Source organism: Podarcis filfolensis, assembly GCF_964270895.1.
Source record: "Podarcis filfolensis genome assembly, chromosome: 6".
Classification (NCBI taxonomy): domain Eukaryota; kingdom Metazoa; phylum Chordata; class Lepidosauria; order Squamata; family Lacertidae; genus Podarcis; species Podarcis filfolensis.
This window is the reverse complement of record NC_139609.1, coordinates 11,606,725-11,633,447: the sequence shown is the minus strand read 5'-3', so window position 1 is coordinate 11,633,447 and position 26,723 is coordinate 11,606,725. Positions and strand designations below refer to the sequence as shown.

The 26,723-nt window shown below is 43.1% G+C and overlaps 1 protein-coding gene across 4 annotated transcripts in view; it reads right to left on the bottom strand.

Annotated features, from left to right (window-relative positions):
* HMCN1 (hemicentin 1) overlaps window positions 1–26,723 on the bottom strand; it is a 313,634-nt gene that overhangs the window by 155,727 nt on the left and 131,184 nt on the right. For all 4 annotated transcript variants that reach the window (XR_014549512.1, XM_083620076.1, XM_083620077.1 and 1 more), the window contains 10 exons: window positions 25,490–25,602; window positions 22,307–22,466; window positions 18,660–18,834; window positions 14,719–14,846; window positions 12,047–12,319; window positions 9,948–10,043; window positions 9,003–9,197; window positions 7,447–7,577; window positions 3,968–4,115; window positions 2,962–3,088 (listed from right to left, as the gene is read on the bottom strand). Coding sequence is in view for 3 of the 4 variants with exons in the window: in XM_083620076.1 (XP_083476202.1) it covers window positions 2,962–3,088; window positions 3,968–4,115; window positions 7,447–7,577; window positions 9,003–9,197; window positions 9,948–10,043; window positions 12,047–12,319; window positions 14,719–14,846; window positions 18,660–18,834; window positions 22,307–22,466; window positions 25,490–25,602 (1,546 nt within the window). In the remaining variant the exon portion in view is untranslated. The remainder of the gene's footprint in view (window positions 1–2,961; window positions 3,089–3,967; window positions 4,116–7,446; window positions 7,578–9,002; window positions 9,198–9,947; window positions 10,044–12,046; window positions 12,320–14,718; window positions 14,847–18,659; window positions 18,835–22,306; window positions 22,467–25,489; window positions 25,603–26,723) is intronic.

The window sequence follows — 26,723 nt, the reverse complement described above, 5'->3', positions numbered from 1 at the left end:
ATTGCAGGGGGTGGACTAGATTCTATAACAGGAAAACCTTTGACACACACCCCCAGATGTTCCTGAACCACATTTCCCATCAGCTCCAGCCAGCATGGCCAATAGTCAAAGCTGATGGGAGTTGTGATTTGACAACATCTGGAGGGCAAAATGTTTCCCTTCCCCAATCTTAACAATCTGAACCTGTGTGCAAATCAGCCCAAAGTGGTGCCAATATACCCAAAGATAAGGCATCAGGTAACAGCTGCCGGCAGCATTCTACACTGTACAGATTTCCAAGTTGCAGTTGCCATTAGAATATCCACTTTGGCCACTGGCCTGCATTACGAAACGCTAATGCTATTTGTCCAAGAATATTTATATACTCATTTTTGTTGTCCAACTAACATTTGTACTGCCAAGTTCAATCCCCTTAATGGGCTTTTCCTGGAAGATGTGTAGTTCAGAGGCTCAAAATCTCAACTCTGCAGTATACTGTGCTGGAATGTAACTCTGCGCATCTGTAAAAACATTTCACCTTCTTCTCTATTCTGCCGAACAAATGAAATAATAGGCTTGATCCACTTGCAATGTCTCCTGGGGCCACTCACATTCATTTCATTAAGGCTTCCAATACACCGCTGTTCATGTGGCTGCTTTTTGAAAAGATATGAAAATGACATCTGCAGATTGATCTTAAAGCCATGAGAACCTGCTGTCTCGGTTCACACAAAGCCTTGTTTCACCCTGGGACTACAAACGTCACAAGAAGGTATGGTCTAGTACCTGACTTCAGCAGGTTTTTACATTCCTAAAAGCCATGGTGGTGTTCATTTACTAAAGCTGAATAGCTGAAAATAATGCTTTAGCATATGTCAGTGTGTCTGCCAAATCAGTAGATGACAGGAGTTTCCCAGGTCTTTGTGATTACATTTTAGGGGAGCATGAGTAACCTTATGCTACAAGCTACTGAACTGGGCGAGGGACGCGGGTGGTGCTGTGGGTTAAACCACAGAGCCTAGGACTTGCCGATCAGGTCGGCGGATCGAATCCCCGCGACAGGGTGAGCTCCCATTGCTTGGCCCCTGCTCCTGCCAACCTAGCAATTCGAAAGCACGTCAAAGTGCAAGTAGATAAATAGGCACCACTCTGATGGGAAGGTAAATGGCATTTCCGTGTGCTGCTCTGGTTCGCCAGAAGCGGCTTAGTCATGCTGGCCACATGACCCGGAAGCTGTACGCTGGCTCCCTCGGCCAATAAAGCGAGATGAGAGATGAGCGCTGCAACCCCAGAGTCAGTCATGACTGGACCTAATGGTCAGGGGTCCCCTTTACCCTTTACTAGCACCTTAGAGACCAAATAAGTTTGTTATTGGTATGAGCTTTCGTGTGCATGCACACTTACTGAACTGGGCATATGGGCAGCTTTAACTTTTATCTGGGCTTGCCCACACCACAGTTTATGTGAATTTAAAGGTGATTATGTCTCTATTTTTTCCTAGGGGAAAAAATCCATTTCATCCAAGTGGCAACCTGCACCCCTCCCCCCGCTAAATTGAGGTTTTCCCAAGCAATCCGATAAAAGAAGGAATTCCAGTTTAAGACTGCATGTTACTCGACTGTGAACACACTGAAGCACGTTGTGTGTAGGTTGTATTTTTGTTTTGATTTTCATGTGCTGCCATCTGTCACCACACTCCCTACTTTGTTTTGCTTCCATCGGCCCAAAGGAAAGGACGCCGCCTGCCTTTTCCCAATCACGTTCACATTTTTTGTTTCTTCGTTTATTTTATGGGAGCTCTTCTGCACAGAACGGCTCTTGCACAAAACAGCTGTATTAAAAAGAACCGGTGCTGTTTTTTTCTAGGAAAAAAGAGGTGCTGGAACTCAACACGAATGCCTCCCTTGTTCTGTTGGAATGGCAACGGTGCCCACCTGAGAGATGCCAGAACTGAGTTTCGATGAGTTCCAGCAAAAAAAGGAAAAAAGAGGACTGATGTGCAGCCCAACTGTATCTGTGTGTACACCCATTTGGGTAGCACTGTGGTTTAGACCACTGAGCCTTTTGGGCTTGCCGATCAGAAGGTCGGCGGGTCGAATCCCCGCGATGGAGTGAGCTCCCATTGCTCTGTCCTAGCTCCTGCCAACCTACCAGTCCGAAAGCATGCCATTGCAAGTAGATAAATGGGTACCACTGTGGCGGGAAGGTAAACGGTGTTTCCGTGCACTCTGGTTTCTGTCACGGTATCCCGTTGCGCCAGAAGCAGTTTAATCCTCCTGCCCACATGACCTGGAAAGCTGTCTGTGGACAAATGGCGACTCCCTCGGCCTGAAAGCGAGATGGGTGCTGCAACCCCATAGTCGCCTTTGACTGGACTTAACCAGGAAGTTAGATTATCCTCCACCAGGGCCAGGGCCTTCTCAGTGATGGCTCCGACTTGGTGGAATGCTCTGTCCCATGATACCAGGACCCTGCAGGATTTAACTTCCTTCCGCAGGGCCTGTAAGACAGAGCTATTCCGCCTGGCTTTCAATTTGAACTTAGCCTGATATTTTATTCCCCTTCCCTCCCCCTCCTCTTTTTATGAAGATTACCCGCTCTGGGATCCCACAGCTAATTCTCCCCTGGTCTCCTCGCTGGCCCAAATAGGACTAATTTAGCCAGCTAGCCCTGGTGATCATCTAATGTTTATTGGATGGATTTCCCCCCTGAATTGAGTTTTGATTTTATTGTTATTCACGTTTTATACCGTATTTTATGCTGGGGTTTTTTGTAGCATCAATTAAGTGTTTTAAATTTATTGCTAGTCGTTTTCTGAATGGGGAAGGGCACAGTATAAATAAAAAAATTATTATTTATTATTATTATTAACCTCCCAGGGGTCCTTTACGTTTACGTTTATTTTACCGATATATCAACAGGAAGACAAAAGTTCCTCATCTCTCTTTACTATCTTGCATCAATGTAAGAATGGGAACTTACTTTCCATCTTTGAACCACTGGATGGTGGGGAGAGGAGTACCAGTGACTCTGCATTCCAAGGTGGCATCGTGGTTGAGGACGGCGGAAACTTCGCTAGATGTGTCGGCACCTCTTATGGTGGGTGGGACTTGGTGGGAAAGGAAACAATGAGAATCACTAGTCAAACAGGAGGAGGAGAGTGGTTAAACAAAATGTATCATGCTCCCTGACTCTTATAGATGGGGCTAGATCACATTGAAAGAAGAAGCAACCAAAATTAGTAAGGGCCAAGCTTAAAGCTTACTGGGAAATGATATATAATGAAATGAAAAGGATGTTTAAAATAACCTTTGTAAAAAAAAAAAAAGCAACCCAATAAAAACAGAAGCTGTTCTTTTAGGAATTGTAGGGAGAGAACTACCTAAAATGTATAGAAATTTATTCATGTATGCTACTACAGAGGCAAGAATGTGACTTGCCCAAAAATGGAAAGAAGCAGAAGTCCTAGCAAAGGAAGAATGGATACAAAAACTTATGGAATATGCAGAAATGTTGAAACTTACCGGAAGAATTAAGAAATCAAGATAAGTTTTTAAAAAGAATGGAAATGGTTTATCGAATCTTTACAGATAAATTGCAAATAGATCAAAACATTGGCAGGATTACTGTAACAATCTGCAGTATATATTTAAAGAAAATGAATAAAGGAGCAAATTAAGTTAATTGGGATATGAAAAGAAGATATTAAAAACAAATTTAAGGAACCGCAGAAAGAGGGGGAAGGAAGTCAAGTTTTGAAATGATTGTAAAATCAGGGAAATGTATAAACTTGAAAAGTATAAACAAACAAACAAAATTAGTAAGGGCTGCAGAGCACTTAGATGCTTTTATAAAAAGAGGCAAGAAAAGCTGAGTTGGCATTAGGTGCCCCACCACTGCTCTATAACTTAGGCTTATATTAAATGTCAGGTATACTTGAAATACTAAAGGCTGCTTTTTCAAGATTACTATCTTTAACAATACCAACCTCGCACATCTACATTGAAGAATTTTTCTGAGCTCCCTGCTATGTTGGTGGCTTTACATGAATACAGTCCAGCATCATCGGTTGCAGCTTTAAGAAGTTTCAACAGCTTCCCATTGTTCAAAATCTGCAGAGTGCTGCTCTCCACCACCTGAAAACAATCCAAGAACAACTAATTCAACACCTGCCAGATATAGCACCTGAATAATCTAACTTACCCACACCATTTCCTGGGCCTAATTAGGCCAGTCATACTTTAAAAGTATTCCTGAAAGTTATAAAGCGTGATCTGCAATTAGGAGTCATGGCAGAGGCTAAATAATTTTACAGGTGGCAATAAATTATCACTATGATCTTCCAAATCTGAAGAGGCAGTTGTTTCCTTAACTAGTTTTCTACTAGGGCAAGGATGCAGGCAGCAGGACTGGAAAAATCAATATAGCCCAGAGCTATAATAACCCTTCCACTCTTGCAGCCCATCACATCATGAGCACAAGTGAATAACTGGTTTACCGTATTTTTCGCTCCATAAGATGCACTCCCCCCCCTAAAAAGTAAGGGGAAATGTCTGTGTGTCTTATGGAGCGAATGTGTGATCCCTGGAGCTGAATTGCCCAGGGGCAAAAAGCAGATCATGCTTTTTGTTTTTGAAAGTGGGAAGGGGGTGTTGAAACAAAGCCACTGATCGTTTGCCGATCAGGGAGAGAGATAAGGGCCGCTAGAGATAAAGGAGGCTGCCTGGGAGGGGGGAGATAAAGACAGCAAATTTGCAAAGGGGGGAAACAGGAAGACTAAAGCATTAAGGAGAGAAATTAGAAGAAAAGGAGGAGCAAAAAACTGCTCCAGCTAAGACACTAAGGCAAACAAGAGGGAAGCGAGTGTTGAAAGGAAATTGGTGGGATTTGAAGAGAGATAAGGGCCGCTAGCAGAGGCTGCCTGGGAGCAGGGAGGCAAAAGCCCATGGATCCTCAGGATTTTTACATTGGGTCACCCCAAATTCACCATCAGATCACATACCATGTCCATGGCTACAGCCTGCACCAAAAAAATCACACATCCACTGTTTCCTGGGGCTGCAATGGTGCAAAAACGTAGTTACAAAGCATGGATCCACAGGGATCCTCAGGATTTTTGCATTGGGTCACCCCAAATTCACCATCAGATCACATGTCTGTGGCCACAGCACGAACCACAAAAATCATACATCCACTATTTCGTTCCGAATATTTTTTTTTCTTGTTTTCCTCCTCTAAAAACTAAGTGCGCCTTATGGTCAGGTGCGCCTTATGGAGCGAAAAATACGCTATATTGTTCAATACCTACTTCTCCAAACATTGAAAAGTTTCAGGGTCACGGAGTTTATCCAGGTTTGCTTTGCTTTGGAAGGATGTCACTGGAGACTTACTAGTGTTTTTGCAATATTCGACTTGTTAGCACCTGTTCCTCTCGAGAGACAATGGAGTACGCCTCTGGGGGTGAAGTCAGGCCACTGCATTAGCAGCACCGAAAGGACCTCCCTGGGGCGCAAGCCTGGGCAGTGTGTACGGAGGTCCTGAGCTGCCCAGATGACAAGACTCCCTTCTCTTGGCTGTGTGTACCAAAAGAAAGCAGAGCAATGTAGCTGGAACCAGCTTGGCTGCAGGGGTTGCCAAAAGGAGGAGTACAAGGTACCACCCAACCATCTTAGGGACTTCAGATGAGTTTTGCCCCTTAGCCTTTCATTCTCCTGGAGATATCACACAAAGCAGTGGAGATTTAGGATCATAGCTTTCCTTCTCTTAGATGGGTATATTTGAGTTTATTTACAAATATAAAAGCTGGACACGGGTGGAGGTAAACCATACACATCACTTGGAAAGACAGGCAAAGTAATGCCAGTGTACTGGAAGAAGCAAAGATCACCAGTGTTGAAGCAATGATTCTTCAACACCGACTTCGTTGGACTGGTCATGTTGTGCGGATGCCTGATTATCATCTTCCAAAGCAACTACTCTATTCCAAACTTAAAAATGGAAAGCGTAATGCTGGTGGTCAACAAAAGAGGTTCAAAGACTCTCTCAAGGCAAATCTAAAAAAAATGTAGTATAAACACCGACAACTGGGAAACACTGGCCTGCGAGCGCTCCAGTTGGAGAACAGCTTTTACCAAAGGTGTCATTGACTTTGAAGATGCCCAAACTCAGGACAAAAGGGAGAAATGTACTAAGAGGAAGGCACGCTTGGCAAACCCTCACCGTGATCAACTCCCACCCAGAAACCTATGTCCCCACTGTGGAAGGACGTGTGGATCCAGAATTGGCCTCCACAGTCACTTACAGACTCACTATTAAAACTGTGTTCATGAAAAACAATCTTACTTGGCTACGAGTGATCACCATAGAAGAAGAAGACTAGCCTTCTTCCCTATGGCTATGCTGGCTGGAGATGATGGGAATTGGAGTATAACAACACCAGAAGGGCTATAGGTTCTACGCCCAGGCTCAAACAGACAGCTATAGTCCACTGAAGCCAAAAGTATCCCATGGCCTATGGCTAGTGCAATAAAAATATATGATTTCTGAAGCCAGAAGCCTTCAATATGCATTCTACTATTGTAATGGTGGGATTTTACCAGCAACTCAATAAAGACACAGTAATGAGGAAAGAGCAAAGTTGGATGTAGGACATTATTTGTTTTACAACATTCTGAAGAGAACATACTCAACTGCCAGGCATCTTGCTAACATCTTGCACCTAAACACCATGACATCTGTCTTACGACATCCTCACAGGGCCAATTAATGACCCTGTTTGTCACCTGACAAAAATATATATGGATTTGAATACCTATAGTCTACTTAAATTTGTCCACAACTGGACAAATTTGCTGCTTGATGGTCAGTTGTACGCAAGGGCATGGGTACTCTATACCCAAAGAAAAATCCAAATCTAAATCCAAGAGTAAGGAGCTATAGCTTCAACTTGCAGAATGAAACATGCAGATGAGCTTAATTTGCATTCGTATTTACACACAAACACACGACTCAACCTGGCTCCAAGTCTCAGACTTCCAGGTAAATGAGAACATTGGGTAAGCATGAAAATAACAGCAGGAACATAGGTAGGTAGAGTAAAAGACAGGGCAGCAGGGGGGAGAATTCAGGGAACACTCTGAGCCACTAGAGTTATACTTCTTAATTAAGAAATGACTGTTTTCACCAAAGTACAGTTCTTTGCAAGGGATTACATGGAACACCCATTGTAATCATTAAGCCACACAGCAACCTACCATTTGAAGTATAAACACTGCTTAAATATATGAAACACTCAGTCCAAATCTATCCGAAGGAGACAACCATCACCAAAGAGCCGTTAGCAAAAAAATTACAGAGTTCTTCCTGAAAGCTTTCAGGAAGCTTTTACTGGGGAAGAGGAATTAACTTTGTTGAGTTTTATTTATTTTACTTGTAGGGCGGGGGAGAATAGACCACACCTATACATACCTGAACATCAGCTTTGTACCAAGTGATGATGGGAAATGGGTTGCCAGATACCTCACAGAACAGACTTAGGGGCTGATTAATAGTCACAGATGCATTTGTTACCTTGTCCTGATCTCTGATTTCAGGTGGAACTGCAATCAAAGAAGCTGAATAAATACTTATGTGAACATTTGGGTGCTTGGTTTTGCTTTTTAAAAACATATTATTTTATTAACTATTTATTCATTTCATAAAATTTATAAACTGCTAAATTGCAAAAACACACCCTCAAAGCGGTTTTTACAAAATATAACACTGCAAAATCGAGAAAGATTTACAACCCTGCTTCGAAGCAAACAAGAGTAAAAATACTAAAACAGATTGAAATTACCTCAACTTACTAAGTATCTGCGTAAAGGTAAAGTGACCCCTGACCATTAGGCCCAGTCGTGACCAACTCTGGGGTTGCGGCGCTCATCTTGCTTTATTGGTCAAGGGAGCCGGAGTACAGCTTCCGGGTCATGTGGCCAGCATGACTAAGCCGCTCCTGGCGAACCAGAGCAGCACACGGAAACACCGTTTACCTTCCCGCCGGAGCAGTACCTATTTATCTACTTGCACTGGTGTGCTTTCGAACTGCTAGGTTGGCAGGAGCAGGGACAGGGCAACAGGAGCTCACCCCGTCACGGGGATTCGAACCGCCGACCTTCTGATCAGCAAGTCCTAGGCTCTGTGGTTTAACCCACAGCTCCACCCGCGTCCCTTAAGCATCTGGGTAGGATTGTCTAAACAGGAACATTTTTAGCAGGAACTGAGAAGGCTACAGTGAAGACGCCTGCCTGATCTCACCAGGCAGAGAGTTCCAAAGGGCAGATGCTGCCACACCAAACGATTGAGTTCTTACAAATGCAGAACGGGTATTATGTGGCACCTGCAGCAGTGCCAATTCCACTGATTGAAGTGGGCATTCTTGTCTTTTTTATTATTTAGCTTCCACTCACAATGAAGTGTGCCCCCACCCCTGGGGTTGACATTTATTCAACTAATACCAAAAACCTAGCCAATTTGCAAGCAGAGCCTTGGTTTAAAAAAATAAAATCAATTTTGAAGTCAATTGAAAGAATAAAATAAACAGCATTTGTAAATATAGCATTAGGTAAAAAGGTAAAGGTAAAGGACCCCTGGATGGTTAAGTCCAGCCAAAGGAGACTATGGGGTGCAGCGCTCATCTCGCTTTCAGGCTGCGGGAGCCGGCGTTTGTCCACAGACAGCTTTCTGGGTCATGTGGCCAGCATGACTAAACCGCTTCTGGTGCAATGGGACACCGTGGCGGAAACCAGAGCGCACAGAAACGCCATTTACCTTCCCGCCACAGTGGTACCTATTTATCTACTTGCACTGGTGTACTTCTGAACTGCTAGGTTGGCAGGAGCTGGGACAGAGCAACAGGAGCTCACCCCGTCGTGGGGATTCGAACTGCCAACCTTCCGATCGGCAAGCCTAAGAGGCTCAGTGGTTCAGACCACAGCGCCACCCGCGTCCCTATAGCATTAGAAAGATATTTGGTGCTTGTTTACCATGAACTTTCAGGTTGTAAGTTTTTTCTGTGCTTCCAGCTTCATTGACCGCAACGCAGACGTATTCTCCATTGTCATATGGTGTGACTGAATCAATAACCAGCAGGGTGCCATCCTCCAAGATTGAAATGCCAGGTTCATTTCCAGTTAGCTCCTTGTTATTATGCAACCATTTTATCACAGGCTTTGGGGTACCTGCAGAGAAGGACAGAGCGTGCTATACGTGGCTTCTGAAATTTCGCTTAAAAAAAGGAAATACTTTAATAATAAGGTTTTTGGGAGTCTTCAATGAAACACAGGCCAGTAATTTAACTGACACAAGCCCTGTATGGAGACAACAACAACCCAAGAACAAAGCACTAGATTATCTAACAATGCACTTAGATTGTATATAATTTTAATTAAATTTTCTGCTTTACAATTTAAAATACTCATTTTTACATCCTTAAGATATCAATGACTTCCCTTCTTCTCTTTCCATGGTTCATTTTGCATATCACAAATCCCTGCATATTTTACCAAAAAAAACCCCCTATACCATTCAGTATTCCATTATTGCATCCATCAAAACTTGTTTACACTGTTGAATTTATCTTAATGCTGCCAGCGTTTTCATCTGTACACAATTATTTCCCATATATTCAATAAACATTTCCCAATCTTCTTTAAACATATGTTTTCTTGTTCTCTTATTCTATATGTTAAGTCTGCAAGCTGTGCATATTATGTCAACTTAAGTTCTCATTCTTCTTTAGTTGGGACCCACAATGCACTCCTATTGAACTACTGTATGTCAGCACACCCAGTGAATTTTTAAAACAATTAACTGGGTTTTCTTCCACTCTACCAGGAGTAGCTACTGGCAATGTGGCAGAGAAGATGCCTCAGGTTTCCAAGAACAATTGCAGGAGATTCTAGGTACATGAATAACATTGCATTCCCTACCTTTGGCTGGACATGGGAAGGCAATTCGTTCCTTTGCTACTCTTTCCTGCAGTGGAGTGTTGTACGGCGGATCAAGCGCACCTACAGTAGGAGGTTCTAAAGTGAGGGAAGGAAGAGAAATTAAATATTGCGTCGCTTGATTTCCCAAAACGTGTAAGTTTCTCAAAATTCTGTTTTAAAACTCAGAAATACGAATTAATCTGATACAGTGGCACCTCAGTTTTGGATCATCTCTGTTGACAAACGTTTCGGTTTTCAAACGCTGCAAACCCGGAAGTAAATGCTTCAGTTTTTGAACACGCCTCAGAAGTTGAACATGAAACATGACCTACTGAGTTTTAGGTTTGCGAACGTTTCAGAACTCAAACGGTCTTCCAGTATGGATTATGTTCAAAAACCGAGGTACCACTGTATTCAAATTACATAGTTTCATTCCTACTTTTTAAAACACTTTAAAAAATATGAAGGTTTGATTTCATTCTCTGGGTAGCACATTTGGTTCCTCATTTCACTTCACATGGCGACTAGGGGTGCACTAGAACTTTTCAGTGGAAAAAAGCCACACATTCTCTGAATGCAAACCACATGTGTCCGCAAGCCTGGCTTTTTACCTGAGACTTGAAATAGGCAAAGGTAAAGGTAAAAGACTCTAGGACAGTTAAGTCCAGTCAAAGGTGACCATGGGGTTGTGGCGCTCATCTCGCTTTCAGGCCGAGGGAGCAGGTGTTTGTCCACAGACAGCTTTCCGGGTCATGTTGGCCAGCAGGACTAAACCGCTTCTGGCGCAACGGGACACCGTCACAGAAACCAGAGCGCACGGAAACGCCATTTACCTTCCTGCCAGAGTGGTACCTATTTATCTACTTGCACTGGCATGCTTTCGAAATGCTAGGTGAGCAGGAGCTGGGACAGAGCAATGGGAGCTCACTCCGTCAAGGGGATTCGACCCGCCGACCTTCCAATTGGCAGGCCCAAGAGGCTCAGTGGTTTAGACCACAGCACCACCCGTTCTCTGACTGCCACATTCTCTGAATGCAAACCACATGTGTCCGCAAGCCTGGCTTTTTACCTGAGGCTTGAAACACACCTTTGTGTCTATTAGCAAATGGTCGAGGGGAGAAGCAACGCTGCCACCTGCTGGGCCAGGTCAGATTCTGGACGGCCCAACTGTAGCCCAGTTTGCCTCTGGTCAGATATGAATTGGACTTGGACTTATTTGACTATTTATTTGACTCTTATGCTGCTTTAAGATATCTACCCTTAAGGAACAGTCGGGTATCTAAATAAATAAAAACACACAAAATAACCTCCAGAAAGTAGCCGGTGTTTGCAAACCAGGGTGAAATTGCCCATGTCTGATGTTACAGAGAGAGTGACAACTGCACTACTGAGGATATAGAGATGAGAATTTTAAAATGCATCATTGAAAGCTTGTTTAAGACTATGCTGGCAGCATACATTAACTACACTGGAGATGTCATAAACTTCAGGCTAATCTTTCATGCATTCTTTACTAGTGTAAATCTGAAGACTGCCACATGTGTCCTTGTAGCTAAAAGAATTATCCAGAGAAAGTAGAAGTCTGCAAGACTCCTGTCATATGCCGTATTTTTTGCACTATAAGACTCACTTTTTCCCTCCTAAAAAGTAAGGGGAAATGTGTGTGCGTCTTATGGAGCGAATGCAGGCTGCGCAGCTATCCCAGAAGCCAGAACAGCAAGAGCGATTGCTGCTTTCACTGCATAGCGATCCCTCTTGCTGTTCTGGCTTCTGAGATTCAGAATATTTCTTTTCTTGTTTTCCTCCTCCAAAAACTAGGTGCGTCTTGTGGTCTGCTGCGTCTTATAGAGCGAAAAATACGGTACATACTGGCCAAACAAGCTCCCTCTCACTTCACTAAGAGAGAAAATGATACTGTTGAAACGAAACCTTGAACAAGATACCTGAGTGTCTCATCTCATGTTAAAAAGTTGAATCCTACTCAGATGGAATACATATTTTTTTTCTCACATACGTCTTGTTTTGTGCTACTGCATACTAAAAACGAAAGGGACAATCCATTACTGTTGCTAACATTTTTGGCTCCAATGCTATAGTACCTTGAACGTGGACCATTATCTCAGCTTCACTGCGGCCGGCAATGTTACTTGCCACGCATTTGTAGATTCCCGAGTCTGATATCAAGACTTTGCTGATTCTGAGAGCCCCGTCTGAAGAGGCACCATATTGCCTGTTGTCCACCAAAATGGGATTTTGGTCTTTAAGCCAAGTGATCGTCGGTGGTGGGATCCCATGTGCGCTGCAAGGTATATCGATTGTGGAACCAGCTTTTGCTTTCATCAGTCGAGGTCCACGTTGTATCTTTGGAGGAACTAGGCAAAGTGAGTTAGTTAGTGCTGACACAGAAAGGTTTTATCAGATCATTCAGTAAGGTATGATCGATGGGAATGCAGCACCTGGCCTCTGTCGGGATCTCCGCTCGGCCAAGCTGATAAAGCTCATTTTCTTCCCGAGCCTTCAGAATCGCCTCCTGACGTGTTTAACGACCTGAAGCCTTTGATGAGGCTCCAAGGTACGTCCTCCCAGCAGAGCATCAAAACAGCACGCAGAAGTGATGAGATTTATGGCTACATTGCTATACTTTATTTTCTAGCTACGCAGACAGCTAAGAAATATACATCCTCTCTCTCTGAGAGCAGAGAGCAATGGAACAAAGGAATAAAGAAAACAGGAAACCACTAACGTCACATCCCGTCTCCTTTCCCGTGAGACTCCAATAGTGTGGAATTGCAGGAATGTAAACAGAGTCCTGTGACTCCACGCATCTGCACAGTGATAAGAACAGAAACTAACATCCTCCCCCTTTCTGTGAACACCACTGGGCAGCGTGTCAGTACAATCTCAGTACAAACCCAATTTCTGTACATAGGTACAGTGTTGATCCTTCGGAACAACCTTGGACAATAAATCAGCAGGCATGTAGGACACCGTTACGAGTCCTTTCTGAACACATTCTCTAGCATGTTGCAGCTTCAACTGCAAGTGCTTCATGCTTTGCTTACAACTTTCAGAAGTCAGCAAAACTACACATGCTTTGTTGTCCTGATAAACCTGGATTGGACAACCTCTACGTGGCTTAAAGACTTTGAAAATTAACGTAGAGCACCCTCTTAACTATCAACCCCAGCTAGCATGGCCAATGGTCAGAGCGGTGGTCCAGAAACATCTGGGGAGCCATAGGTTACCCATCCCTGCTCTTAACCATACTGATTGTGAAGCAAATTCCAATTGCTAAAGCACATAAAGAAGCATAAAAAGGTAAACGTAAAGGGACCCCTGACCATTAGGTCCAGTCGTGACCAACTCTGGGGCTGTGGCGCTCATCTCACTTTACTGGCCAAGGGAGCCGGCATACAGCTTCCGGGTCATGTGGCCAGCATGACTAAGCCGTTTCTAGTGAAACCAGAGCAGCGCACGGAAATGCCGTTTACCTTCCCACCAGAGGGAAGCACTTTGACGTGCTTTCGAACTGCTAGGTTGGCAGGAGCAGGGACCGAGCAATGGGAGCTCACCCCATCACGGGGATTCAAACCGCCGACCTTCTGATCGGCAAGTCCTATGCTCCGTGGTTTAACCCACAGCGCCATAAAAGAGCATATGTTGAGTTTATTTAGTGCAGAATTCAATGTTGTGTTTTTAACATCGTTCCATCAGCGCAGGCATTCCAGCTTCCCAAACAGAACCATATCCCCTCTCCTCCCCTTAAATATAGAGGAGGAGGAGAGGATGCAGACGCCAAGGCCCAGTCCTTGTGATGTGCTAGCTCTGAACTGCAGAGAGCAGAGAGCCGCCTTGGGCGGGAAAAATGGGGGAGTGGAGCAGAACACAAGGAGTCTTCATTTTATATATATATATATATATATATATATATATATATATATATATATATAAATGCTTTTTGCATGCATGTCTAATCTTGCCCCTTTCTCCCATTTATTTATTGGTGTGTGTTTTTATTTTTTGTAAATCTACCAAAGATAATAATAATAATTTTTAAAAATGGGATTAAGGGGTTTTCTCAGGATAGTGGAGGGCTTGTATGCTGTGTCCCGTTGGTACAAATGCCCTGTGGGCAGGAGAACAAAAAAAAGGGGGGAGTTGAGGAGGGTCAGTTGGAGAGCAGTGAGAAATGCCCCTATTTTCCCCCGAGGTATGTTGGCAGGTCTGTGATTTTGTGGGTTTCTTTTTTTTAAAATATAATATTTTATTAGTGTTTTTTTAGATGTATCATTTTCAACAGTAATTAAACATACTTTTACATCTTATTCAAATTTTTGACTTCCATCAACCCTGTCTGAAAATTTTCCAATCTAATCTCTCAGTATGCATTTCTTATCTTCCCCATTCCATTTCAAACTCATAACCAATATCTCTATCTTCTTCTACTTTGTAACACTTCATATATTTCTCCTTACAAAACTTCTTGTAGTCCTACTAGCGTAATTTGTTGATTACAGATTTTGTGGGTTTCTTTGGCGTCTGGAAAAGCTGTTAAAGATGCCTGCTACACTGCACTTTCTTTCCATTAAGTTTGGATTTGTGGAAGAGGACATTCCAACAGACTGTGCCCAAGAAACCTTATGGTGTCAAGACCCAGGCATCCCTCCTAAAAAATATTGGAAGATTCTGGTGCCAGCAACTGAATGTACGTCTAGATTCTTTTTTCCCCACTGACTCAGAAAGGACTCTTACTGCACTCTAACCAGCTTACCATGTACATTGAGCTTCACTGACTGAGTCGCATTCCCAGCAATGTTTGTGGCTACACAGAGATACATGCCACTGTCTGAAACCCGTGTCTCTGTGATCTTCATTGACCCTGAAGGGAGGAAGGTGTGCCTGGAAAAAATAGGAAACAGATATGACTATATAAATATTTACCATGAGGGGGAATGCACATTGCTGAGATATTAGTAATGAATACCACATGCTAAACGGCATCTGTTCAGTATTATTTTTTGCTCAGATTGGCCCGGTTTTCAACTAACTGTGCTTGTGATCTGTCTTACTTCTTCCTTCTAGATATCTCGCAAATGAAGTAAGAGACTGAGAACAACAACAACAAAAATCCCCTTTTAAATATGTCATGCCATCCAATCTATGGAGAATTTAGTGGATTTTACTATCGTGCTTTTACACTTGAGGAAGTGTCCCCCAGCCCAGCCCAGCCCATATATCATCGCATGGTGTGTTCACTGAAAACAGGAATTGAGGGACCTCCATTGGAAGTAAAACTTTACCGGTCCAGGAACAGGTCCCTTTGGGTGTTAGCCACTGAAGGAGGTGTACCAAAATGGCTGGGCACAGGGCCCCACTGACCATAAAAAACCCCATGTTCCCCACTCCTGTTTGTGGGCAGCTGAAGCGAACTGTATAACCTTTCCAAGAGTAGCTTGATATTGCTGCTGAGTGCACAACAAGCATGCATGCACAAGACCTATAAAATCTTTGGGGAAAGCACATTTCTAACAATATCTGTATTTCGGCTCATGTATTGTTTTGGCAAACACAAATTACAGAAAGGTAAAGGTAAAGGACCCCTGGCAGTTAAGTCCAGTCGTGAACAACTCTGGGGTTGCGGCGCTCATCTCGCTTTACGGGCCAAGGGAGCCAACGTTTTGTCCGCAGACAGTTTTTCCGGGTCATGTGGCCAGCATGACTAAACCGCTTCTGGCGAAACCAGAGAAGTGCCCTGAAACGCCGTTTACCTTGCCACCAGAGCGGTACCTATTTATCTACTTGCACTGGCATGCTTTTGAACTGCTAGGTTGGCAGGAGCTGGGACCGAGCAACAGGAGCTCACTCCGTCGTGGGGATTCAAACCGCCAACCTTCCGATCAGCAAGCCCTAGGCTCTGTGGTTTAGACCACAGTGCCACCCGCAAATTACATAGGCTCACGTTAAAATGTAAACTGAACCAAATTTCTCCCCCATCCCTGGTCAGAAGAAGTAACAGACCATATATTCAATGTTTTCTTTGAAAAGGAGGGATTCTCTATGTTAGTAATAGTCTCCATGCTTATACTTCATCCTAAAGTCATTAATGCTGATTTACAACAAATTACTATTCTGCTACTAACAGCAAAGCAGTGTACTGCAGAGAAAAAATGGAAAAACAGAAATCTTCCTACCATAACTTGATTAAGAAAAACATGGCAAACTATATTAGTGATAAAACATACATATGAGGAAAAACACAATACTTAATAATCAAGGAAACAAATTGATTGAAAGGTATGTCTTTTTTCCATTTCTGGAATGCTGAAATAAATGATTATATTTCCCCCTTTAATTTATTCATGGTATTATAGAGTTTTGGTTATATTGTCTCTCTCCCCTCTTCATATGTCATTTCCTTGTTGCTATTGTTGTTTATTTTTCCTATTTTTCATTTATTTATTTTCTTGTCTTTTTTCTTCTTGCACAAGAAGCAAAGCTGCTCAATGTATAAAGGCTTTCATCCCACACTGTCACAACCTAGTATTGATAAAATTTATTTTTAAAAAGAAAAATAGGTATCCATGCCAAAATGAAGTGCAGCTCAAAACGGAGCTACGATTTCGTTCCCAAGTGTATATTCTGACGCTATGTCTGAGCCATATAATCCCAGTCAGGTGAGGAACAGAAAGTGAGGGGCAGGGAGAAAGTGAAGCCAAGCTAAACAGCAGATAGACAAAGCCATGACAGGAATGGGATTTGGAAACAAGAAAAAGCTGGGAGGTAGAGCCCGACGCAAGACCAAGAATGACGCTACACAATCAGCAACTGCACATGATATCCATTGCTGCATAATACCCACTTCCAACTGTACGTCAAGGCAGCCCCACTTTTTTAAAAAAATCCCAGTAATAACATTTCATGAAAAAAGTTCTGCCCCCGTGGGACAGATCCTGACCACTCCCAGCCCCTGCAGGCCAACGAGACCCCCACCCACCACCTGAGAACCATCTGACATGAAGCTAAGTGTTCACCTTTGTGGTTTGAAATCAAACTGCACCAGCAAAGGAACAGAGGGCTTGAAGGTGCAGCGTTCTCTTAACTTGATTTGTAAAAATTTGGAAAACTAATAATCATTTTAAAAAGCCTCTGCGCAAGCTAATACCTTGCTTTTTATCTACCATCCTAAAACCAATTGCAATTATTCTGAAACAAAAAGAAAACTTTACTTAATGTATTTTTTTTAAAAGTGGTATTTTTGTGCCTCTGTTCCAGCCAAAACCTAGACAGATCCCCCTATAGACTTACTCTTCTTATATCATCTGGCGGTGGGGAACATTCAAAAATACAACCCCCCCACATGCCATCTGAAATGGTAAGCCTACACCACATGACTGCTTTGAACACGTGTTTTTACTCTGGGTTCAAAACCAAAAGGTGAGGATCTCTTAAAATGGAGATAGTACAACGTTGCAATTTATTTTGCAAACTACTGTGTCGTCGCAGACATCGCTGTCTATACATGATGGCCCCGATCCATTGCACAAGAGCAGCACACGGCTAAGCAGCAAAGCTATTGGAATCAGGCTCGTATCGGGAATCTGATAGTCAAAGTTAAGGCACTGAAATGTCTACAATATGTTGTCTTACTGCGGCCGAATATGAGTTTGAGACTCAGCAATGAGTTCTTGCAATGTGGCTTCCATGCTTCAGTTATTGGGGGTGGGTGGATTAATTTCATAAGACTTTTCTGCTCAGAAATGTTTCAAGGCTATATGGATGAGTTGGCATTTTCTTGTTGCTATTCTTATGTCAAACTATGTTCTGTAAAGCTACCCCTGGCCTGAAAAAATGAAGCATTTCAGAAAGTTTGAAACTTGTTTTGTTCTTATAACCACATATTAGAAGAGGGCACATAGCATTACTAATACATAAGCAATAAGAGCAGCCAGAAAGTGTGGAAACTGCATTGTAAAATCCTATTAGATTGTCTAATTTGAACAAAGTGTATTTTGCAATACAAATTCACAATACTGCCTTGTACTCAGCGTGGAAAACCACAAAAAGCACAGTGGGATTTGGAAGAATTTGTTGATTCTGATGCAAACCCTCCAGTTGTCAACTTAAGGATTTCAGCAAACAGACTAGAGAAACTGGAATCAAAATTTTGGACCCTAGAGAATTGAGATAAAGCTAACATGCCTGGCACGGCCAAGGAAACTGTATTCAAAGACCACACCAGAAAGATTTTTTTTTTGTACATTTGTGCATTTTACTGAATGAGAAAGCAGCCAGCCATGCAAATATGCGAGCAATCAACAAGGCAAATTCACAATGGTGAACCTCAGGCAGAGCTTATCTGTGCCACAAACTTATTTATGAGTTTTATATCATTTAACACCATGGCTTCCCCTCAAAGAACCCTACTATTTATAAATTGGCGAGGTTGCTGAGAAAGATCACCTGCTTCTACCCCACAGAACATTTCCGTGGATTCCCTATAAAAAAGAAATTAATTAAAAACGAGAAAAAAGGCACATCGCACTACAGAACTCCCGTTCCCGGGGAACAGCAATAAAAAAGGAGGGTGAAACACTTTTGGATACCTTAACTATAACTTTGTAGATCTTTATAAACACAAGAGAGTATGTAGCAAGCCCTGGGTGTTTTTATTTTGAATTTGCCTTACAGGTGACAAACAAATAGAACTCTTACCTTGGAGAGTATGGAGAGATAAGCTGCATTTCTTTAGCCCAGGTTATTATAGGTGGCGGCAAACTTTTCACCTCACAGGGAAGTGTGACCTCTTCCCCTGCGGTCACTGAAATCTCTATTGGATTGTCCCGCGAAAATCCTTGCAGATCTCCAGGTCTGGACACTCTAGGTTTCACTGCAATAGAACATTCATATAATCAAAGCATATCCAGCTATTCTGTTCCTATATGTTTCGCCCTAGAAATCCCCTTTTACCCTTTCATTCCTATTTTGTTTTATTTGGCATCTGTTATTATATTTGGTTCCGTTTTACTATCGCTGTTGTTATTGCACAGGCACTCATCCAGGCACGGGACGCGGGTGGCGCTGTGGGTAAAAGCCTCAGCGCCTAGGACTTGCCGATCGAAAGGTCGGCGGTTCGAATCCCCGCGGCGGGGTGCGCTCCCGTCGCTCGGTCCCAGCGCCTGCCAACCTAGCAGTTCGAAAGCACCCCCGGGTGCAAGTAGATAAATAGGGACCGCTTACTGGCGGGAAGGTAAACGGCGTTTCCGTGTGCTGCTCTGGTGCCGGTTCGCCAGAGCAGCTTCGTCACGCTGGCCACGTGACCCGGAAGTGTCTGCGGACAGCGCTGGCTCCCGGCCTCTAGAGTGAGATGAGCGCACAACCCTAGAGTCTGGCAAGACTGGCCCGTACGGGCAGGGGTACCTTTACCTTTACCTTACTCATCCAGGCACCAAAGCATATTACAGTGGTACCTCGGGTTAAGTACTTAATTCGTTCCGGAGGTCCGTTCTTAACCTGAAACTGTTCTTAACCTGAAGCACCACTTTAGCTAATGGGGCCTCCTGCTGCTGCCGCGCGGCCGGAGCACGATTTCTGTTCTCATCCTGAAGCAAAGTTCTTAACCTGAAGCACTATTTCTGGGTTAGCGAAGCCTGTAACCGGAAGCATATGTAACCTGAAGCTTATGTAACCCAAGGTACCACTGCATATACAGAAACATTTCACTTTAGCTTAATGTGTGCTGCATTCCGGATCTGCTGCATGCTCCACTCACAACTGCCAAAAATGCTTCTTGTCGAAACACTGGAACTGGAGGATAGAGGCAAAGGGGTAATCATTATCCCACTCCCTGCTAAATCCTAACCCAAGGCTGGATTTCAACTCAGGTCATCCAACAGTCTATCCTCTGGACTTCTCAAGCACCCCATGTGGGCTATCTTACCAGGCATGAATATTCAGGTGAGCATCTTGATAAATGCAGTAGTGAACCGCATAGTGGGGTGGACCTTTCCGTTCTCCTTTCCTTTTTTTTTTTTTAAAAAAAGATATTTATTGAAGTTTTACAAAAAGAAGAAAATTACAGAATAAAAAGAAAACAAGAGAAAAAAAGAGAAAAATACAAAAAATACAAAAATACATAGGAAAAAAGATACAAAATACAGAAAAAATAGATAGAAAAAATTAAAAAACAAATCAATTTTTTCATATCTTAAATTTGGTTTGCTTATTTCCCTGACCTCCTCACACCTCCCTTTTTTGTATTCCCATTCACATGGTTAGTTCAGCAAATCCTTACCCTCTTTCATTTATCTTAACTCTATATCTCAACATATTATAACTATATATTTTCATCCGTTATCAATCCATTTTTACATATTCTTATTGATCTTGTTGCTAAGGCCACTCAATTTCAATCCAACATCATTTTAACATTCATTAATTTTACAATGTTTCTGCAAATAGTCTTTGAATTTCTTCCAATCTTCTTCCACCAACTCTTCTCCCTGGTCTCTGATTCTGCCAGTCATTTCCGCCAGTTCCATATAGTCCATCACCTTCATCTGCCACTCTTCCAGGGTGGGTAAATCTTGTGTCTTCCAATACTTTGTAATAAGTATTCTTGCTGCTGTTGTAGCATACATAAAGAAGGTTTTATCCTTCTTTGGCACCAATTGGCCGACTATGCCCAGGAGAAAGGCCTCTGGTTTCTTCAGGAAGGTATATTTAAATACCTTTTTCATTTCATTATAGATCATCTCCCAGAAAGCCTTAATCTTTGGGCACGTCCACCAAAGGTGAAAGAATGTACCTTCATTTTCTTTACATTTCCAACATTTATTATCGGGCAAATGATAGATTTTTGCAAGCTTGACTGGTGTCATGTACCACCTGTATATCATTTTCATAATATTCTCTCTTAAGGCATTACATGCCGTAAATTTCATACCTGTGGTCCACAACTGTTCCCAGTCAGCAAACATAATGTTATGTCCAACATCTTGTGCCCATTTAATCATAGCAGATTTAACCGTTTCATCCTGAGTATTCCATTTCAACAGCAAGTTATACATTCTTGAAAGTGTCTTTGTTTTGGGATCTAACAGTTCTGTTTCCAATTTTGATTTTTCCACCTGGAAGCCAATTTTTTTGTCCAAATTATAAGCCTCCCTTATTTGATAATAGTGAAGCCAGTCTCGCACTTTATCTTTTAATTTCTCAAAACTCTGCAATTTCAATTTGTCTCCTTTCCATTCTCCTTTCCTTCCCTTTCTCCTTTCCCCTTTCCTTGGCAATCACTCGTAGCCAAGTAAGATTGCCTCCCATAAACATGGTTTTAAAAGTGAGTCCATAAGTGACTGTGGAGGCCAATTCTGGATCCACATGTCCTTCCACAGTGGGGACGTAGGTTTCCGGGCAGTTGTTGATCACAGTGAGGGTTTGCCAAGCGTGCCTTCCTCTTAGCGCGTTTCTCCATTTCGTCCTGAGTTTGAGCGTCTTCCAAGCCCATGGCACCTGTGGTAAAAGCTGTTCTCCAATTGGAGCGCTCGCAGGCCAGTGTTTCCCAGTTGTCAGCGTTTATATTATATATATTTTAGATTTGCCTTGAGAGTGTCTTTAAACTTCTTTTGTTGACCACCAGCATTACGCTTTCCATTTTTAAGTTCGGAATAGAATAGTTGCTTTGGAAGGCGATAATCAGGCATCTGCACAACATGAGCAGTCCAACGAAGTTGGTGTTGAAGAATCATTGCTTAGACACCAGGGATCTTTGCTTCTTCCAGTACACTGGCATTAGTTTGCCTGTCTTCCCAAGTGATGTGTAAATTTTTTCGGAGACACCGTTGATGGAATCTTTCAAGGAGTTGGAGATGGCATTTATAAGTGGTCTACGTTTCGCAAGCATACAGTACGGTTGGTAGTACAATAGCTTTGTAAACAAGCATTTGGGTTTCCCTGCGAATGTCCTGGTCCCCAAACACTCTGCACTTCAATTGCACTCACAGAGCTGCACTCACAGAGCTCAGGCGACGCTGGATTTTGGCATCAATGTCGGCCCTTGTGGAAAGGTAACTGCCCAGGTAGGTGGAAGTACTCAACTGACAGCCAGCTGGTCCCCTCACTGCTGCTTGCAGTAACTGGAACAGGTTACTTTCGGGTTTCGGTTATCGCGCATGTGCAAAAGCACTAAATCGCGCTTTGCGCATGCACAGACGTGCAGAAGCGCGACCCGCGCATGTGCAGACACAGCGCTGCAGGTTGCAAACAGTGTGGGTTGCAAACGTGCCGCCCACACGGATCACATTCGCAACCTGAGGTTCCACTGTAAACATAATCTGAATACGCAGGCTTTAGTATTTACTTACCATAGACAGTCAATTGAACTTTGCGTGTTGCATAGCCTGCCGCATTCGTTGCAGTGCAGATGTATTCCCCAGACTCCTCGCCTCCTGGAGAAACTACGTAGAGACTCCCATCAGACCCCACAGAAAATTTCAGATTGCTGGGAGAAATCACCTCTCCTTTCTGAGGAAGACAGGGAAAAGCCAATGGGATGAACTTAATCAGATGAAATAATGTAAGAATATCTCAGAATTCTTTACGGAAGAAGACTTTTTTTTTAATGTTTCTTTTGACGCTGGCTTTACATTGAAATGGACAGTATGGCAACAATTACATCAACTTCCTGACTTGTGCAAACGACGTCAATTGTGTGAAATGATGCAGGCAGCGAAGCAAATGATGTAGCACTTGGTGGAGAATGAATTGCAGCAAAATGGAAATGGCGCTGACTGTGAAATACAGAATGAAAATCACTGCTCTTTTACAGCCCTACGTAAGAATAGCTATGCTGTCAGAACAATGATCCATCTAATTCCATAGCCTTGCTGAGTTAGCCTTCTCTGCTTGATTATTGGTGTATATATATATATATATTCATTGTTTAGCTGATGTCCTTTAACTGTTTTATTGATTATTACATTAATTATTGCTTTCTGCCTCAGCTGTTGGAAGTTAATAATAATAATAATTTATTATTTATACCCTGCCCATCTGGCTGGGTTTCCCCAGCCACTCTGGGCGGCTTCCAACAAAACAGTAAAATTCAATAACCTATTAAACATTAAAAGCTTCCCTAAACAGGGCTGCCTTCAGATGTCTTCTAAAAGTTTGGTAGTTATTTTTCTCTTTGACATCTGATGGGAGGGCGTTCCACAGGGTGGGTGCCACTACCGAGAAGGCCCTCTGCCTGGTTCCCTGTAACCTCACTTCATGCAGTGAGGGAACCACCAGAAGGCCCTCGACGCTGGACCTCAGTGTCCAGGCAGAACGACGGAGGTGGAGACACTCCTTCAGGTATACTGGACCAAGGCCATTTAGGGCCGTTTAGTTAGGACGTAAATATTTTTAATGGAGGGGGGGACCTACAAAGGGACATTCACAAGCAGGTAGGATCATCAATATCCGTTCCATATGGACTGGCCCCTGAGGTTCTATTTCAAGCAGCTGAGTCTGTTTCAAGATGGATGGGTACCTGAAGAACCACATATTCCCATGCAACAGGCATAGGCAAACTCGGCCCTCCAGATGTTTTGGGACTACAACTCACATCATCCCTAGCCAACAGGACCAATGGTCAGGGATGATGGGAATTGTAGTCCCAAAACATCTGGAGGGCCGAGTTTGCCTATGCCTGCCATACAAGCTCACCCAACTTCAAAGGTCTTCATTGGACGCCCTGCTCAAAATTCTACCCCTCTCTCCAAAAGATAGGGCTTTGTTGGCTGTGGGGCTTTGATTGTGAAACACACACACAAACACACACCTCATCCATTCACTCAGTGCTTTCCTTTATGCTCTGTAGGCATCAATTAAAAACAGTACTGTTTACTCCATTACCTTGCAGACATGTTCTTATTTATAGTTAAGCTTTTGATGCATGCCTTTGAAGATGTCTACGAAGATGCTTTTATTGATTTATTTCACTGCTTGTTTTAGCTACGTCGCTTTTATTTATTCTATGGACTTGTTGCAAGCCACCTCAGGAACTAAGACTGGAAGGCAGGATATAAATATTTTAAGTAACTAAACCTATGTATTTATTTAACCCCTCTCAGAAGCCATGAGGATTTCCAAGCATTACTTGGTAGTTTTGGTAGACTAGTTAATGGGGCCATTAACTATGCCATGAGTAAGGGTGAGGGAAAAGAAAGACAAACCTTGCTTATTTCTTATGCTGGATTGATGTTGGCTTGCTATTATTCTAGGATTTATTTATTTCTTTAAGATGGCATTTCCTTCTAGCAAGGAATGCTCTCGAGATTTTGGTAATATGCATATTGAATGAATGAATGAAACTTTATTTGCATCAGCCGTCGGCCAAAGCAACAAAAAGCATTGTGATATACATGGAACAAAATAAAAGTCGGTTATATAAAACACGGTTTAGGATCCTGAATCAGCAGTCAAATAGTGGACCTTATTCTGATTGCCACAGCTAGAAACTTTGCAACCTTTGCAGTAATCTGCTCCTCTTGATCTGCCAGGAGAAACGATACAGTGGCAGTGTGTGCGCGACCCGAAATGGTCAATAAAAGAGGCGTAATAATCTCGATCCTCAGGTCTTTGTAAAGAGTGCACGCAAGGAGGGCGTGCACCACTGATTCGGTGCTGCCATCTCCGCAGGGACATAAGCGTTTTTCGTATGGAATCTGTTGGAATAGTCCCTCAAGTACAGCCGAGGGCAGTACATTCAGTCTTGCGAGGGTAAAGGCGCGTCTATATTTTGGAATTGCTAGGTTATACAAATAGGGTGCCAGAGGGTCAAAGTGGAAGGATGGAAAATGGTCATACCACGGGCAAAATTTCCTTATTGTGGCCAAGTTGCTCTGATGCTCAGTATTATTTAGTAAAGGTAAAGGGACCCCTGACCATTAGGTCCAATCGTGACCGACTCTGGGGTTGCAGCGCTCATCTCACTTTATTGACCGAGGGAGCCGGTGTACAGCTTCCGGGTCATGTGGCAAACCAGAGCAGCACACGGAAATGCCGTTTACCTTCCTGCTGGAGCGGTACCTATTTATCTACTTGCACTTTGTGCTTTCGAACTGCTAGGTTGGCAGGAGCAGGGACCGAACAACGGGAGCTCACCCCGTCGCGGGGATTCGAACTGCTGACCTTCTGATCAGCAAGTCCTACTCTGTGGTTTAACCCACAGTGCCACCCGCGTCCCCCTCAGTATCATTTAGGCATTGGCAAATTAGACCGCTTGCTTTGCTATAACCCACGGTGAGTAGCTGTTGTGGGGATAAACCACAAGAGTAAAGTTTTGGGTTGACAATTTTCGACCAGGTACTCTTGTGACAGTCTTGTTGCACTAGGGATATTAGACCAGGAGGGTTTGAGTTTACGCGGAGCCGGAAGTTGAATGTCCTGCGCCAGATCCGTATTTCTACGGAGGGGAGATTGATTGATTGATTGATTGATTCCTTCATTCCTACATGTTCAGCTGATTTTTCACTATAAGCAACTCAAGACTTTGCAGTTACCTTGGACCAGACTATAGACGGCTTGGGTACTCCACTGGATTTGCAGGGCATTGTAACTGGGATGCCTTCTATGGTACTGAATATCTGCTGTCCATGCTGAATTATGGGTAGAACTGAAAACACAAACACACACAGGCATTTTGCAACTCACTGCTCATTTTTAACATCATGTTTTCCTTTGCACGTATAAAAACTTACAGCCTATCGAGAACAGGTCTTGTGATTACATACTTAAGCCCCTCCTACATTACAGTTTAGGAGGTAGACATTATGGCAGTGATCCAGCAGCTTCTCCATCAATGCCCCCCCCTTTTGCCAGCTCCTTTGAAGGTTTTAAGCTTTAAAAAAATCTCCTGTGTGGACACTGCAGCTGGGGAGGGATAGTATATCTGACTGAGACCCATGAAGCCTCCCCACCCACTCAACAATTAGGCTTGGGGAGGGAATATCCTTTTAAATCAGGTCCTCCAAATCTTTTAAAAGTGTAATTTAATTTTTGCAGACTTTTACCATCAACAGAGTACTTTTATAACATGGGCTTGTTAAAATGTACGATGGGTAAAAATAATGAAATGGTTCTGTGAACACACTTTAATGCATAAGCTAGGCTAGATACCTCCAAAAAGAACAAGATTATTCATATAGCTCTTTCCTTAAACGTTTTTGCATTAACTGTAGATAAAATTGTATTGCAAATGAAGGTGAGAAAAAGCCACTTAGAATCATAGAATCATAGAGTTGGAAGAGACCACAAGGGCCATCGAGTCCAACCCCCTGCCAAGCAGGAAACACCATCAGAGCACTCCTGACATATGGTTGTCAAGCCTCTGCTTAAAGACCTCCAAAGAAGGAGACTCCACCACACTCCTTGGCAGCAAATTCCACTGTCGAACAGCTCTTACTGTCAGGAAGTTCTTCCTAATGTTTAGGTGGAATCTTCTTTCTTGTAGTTTGGCTCCATTGCTCCGTGTCCGCTTCTCTGGAGCAGCAGAAAACAACCTTTCTCCCTCCTCTATGTGACATCCTTTTATATATTTGAACATGGCTATCACATCACCCCTTAACCTCCTCTTCTCCAGGCTAAACATGCCCAGCTCCCTTAGCCGTTCCTCATAAGGCATCATTTCCAGGCCTTTGACCATTTTGGTTGCCCTCCTCTGGACACGTTCCAGTTTGTCAGTGTCCTTCTTGAACTGTGGTGCCCAGAACTGGACACAGTACTCCAGGTGAGGTC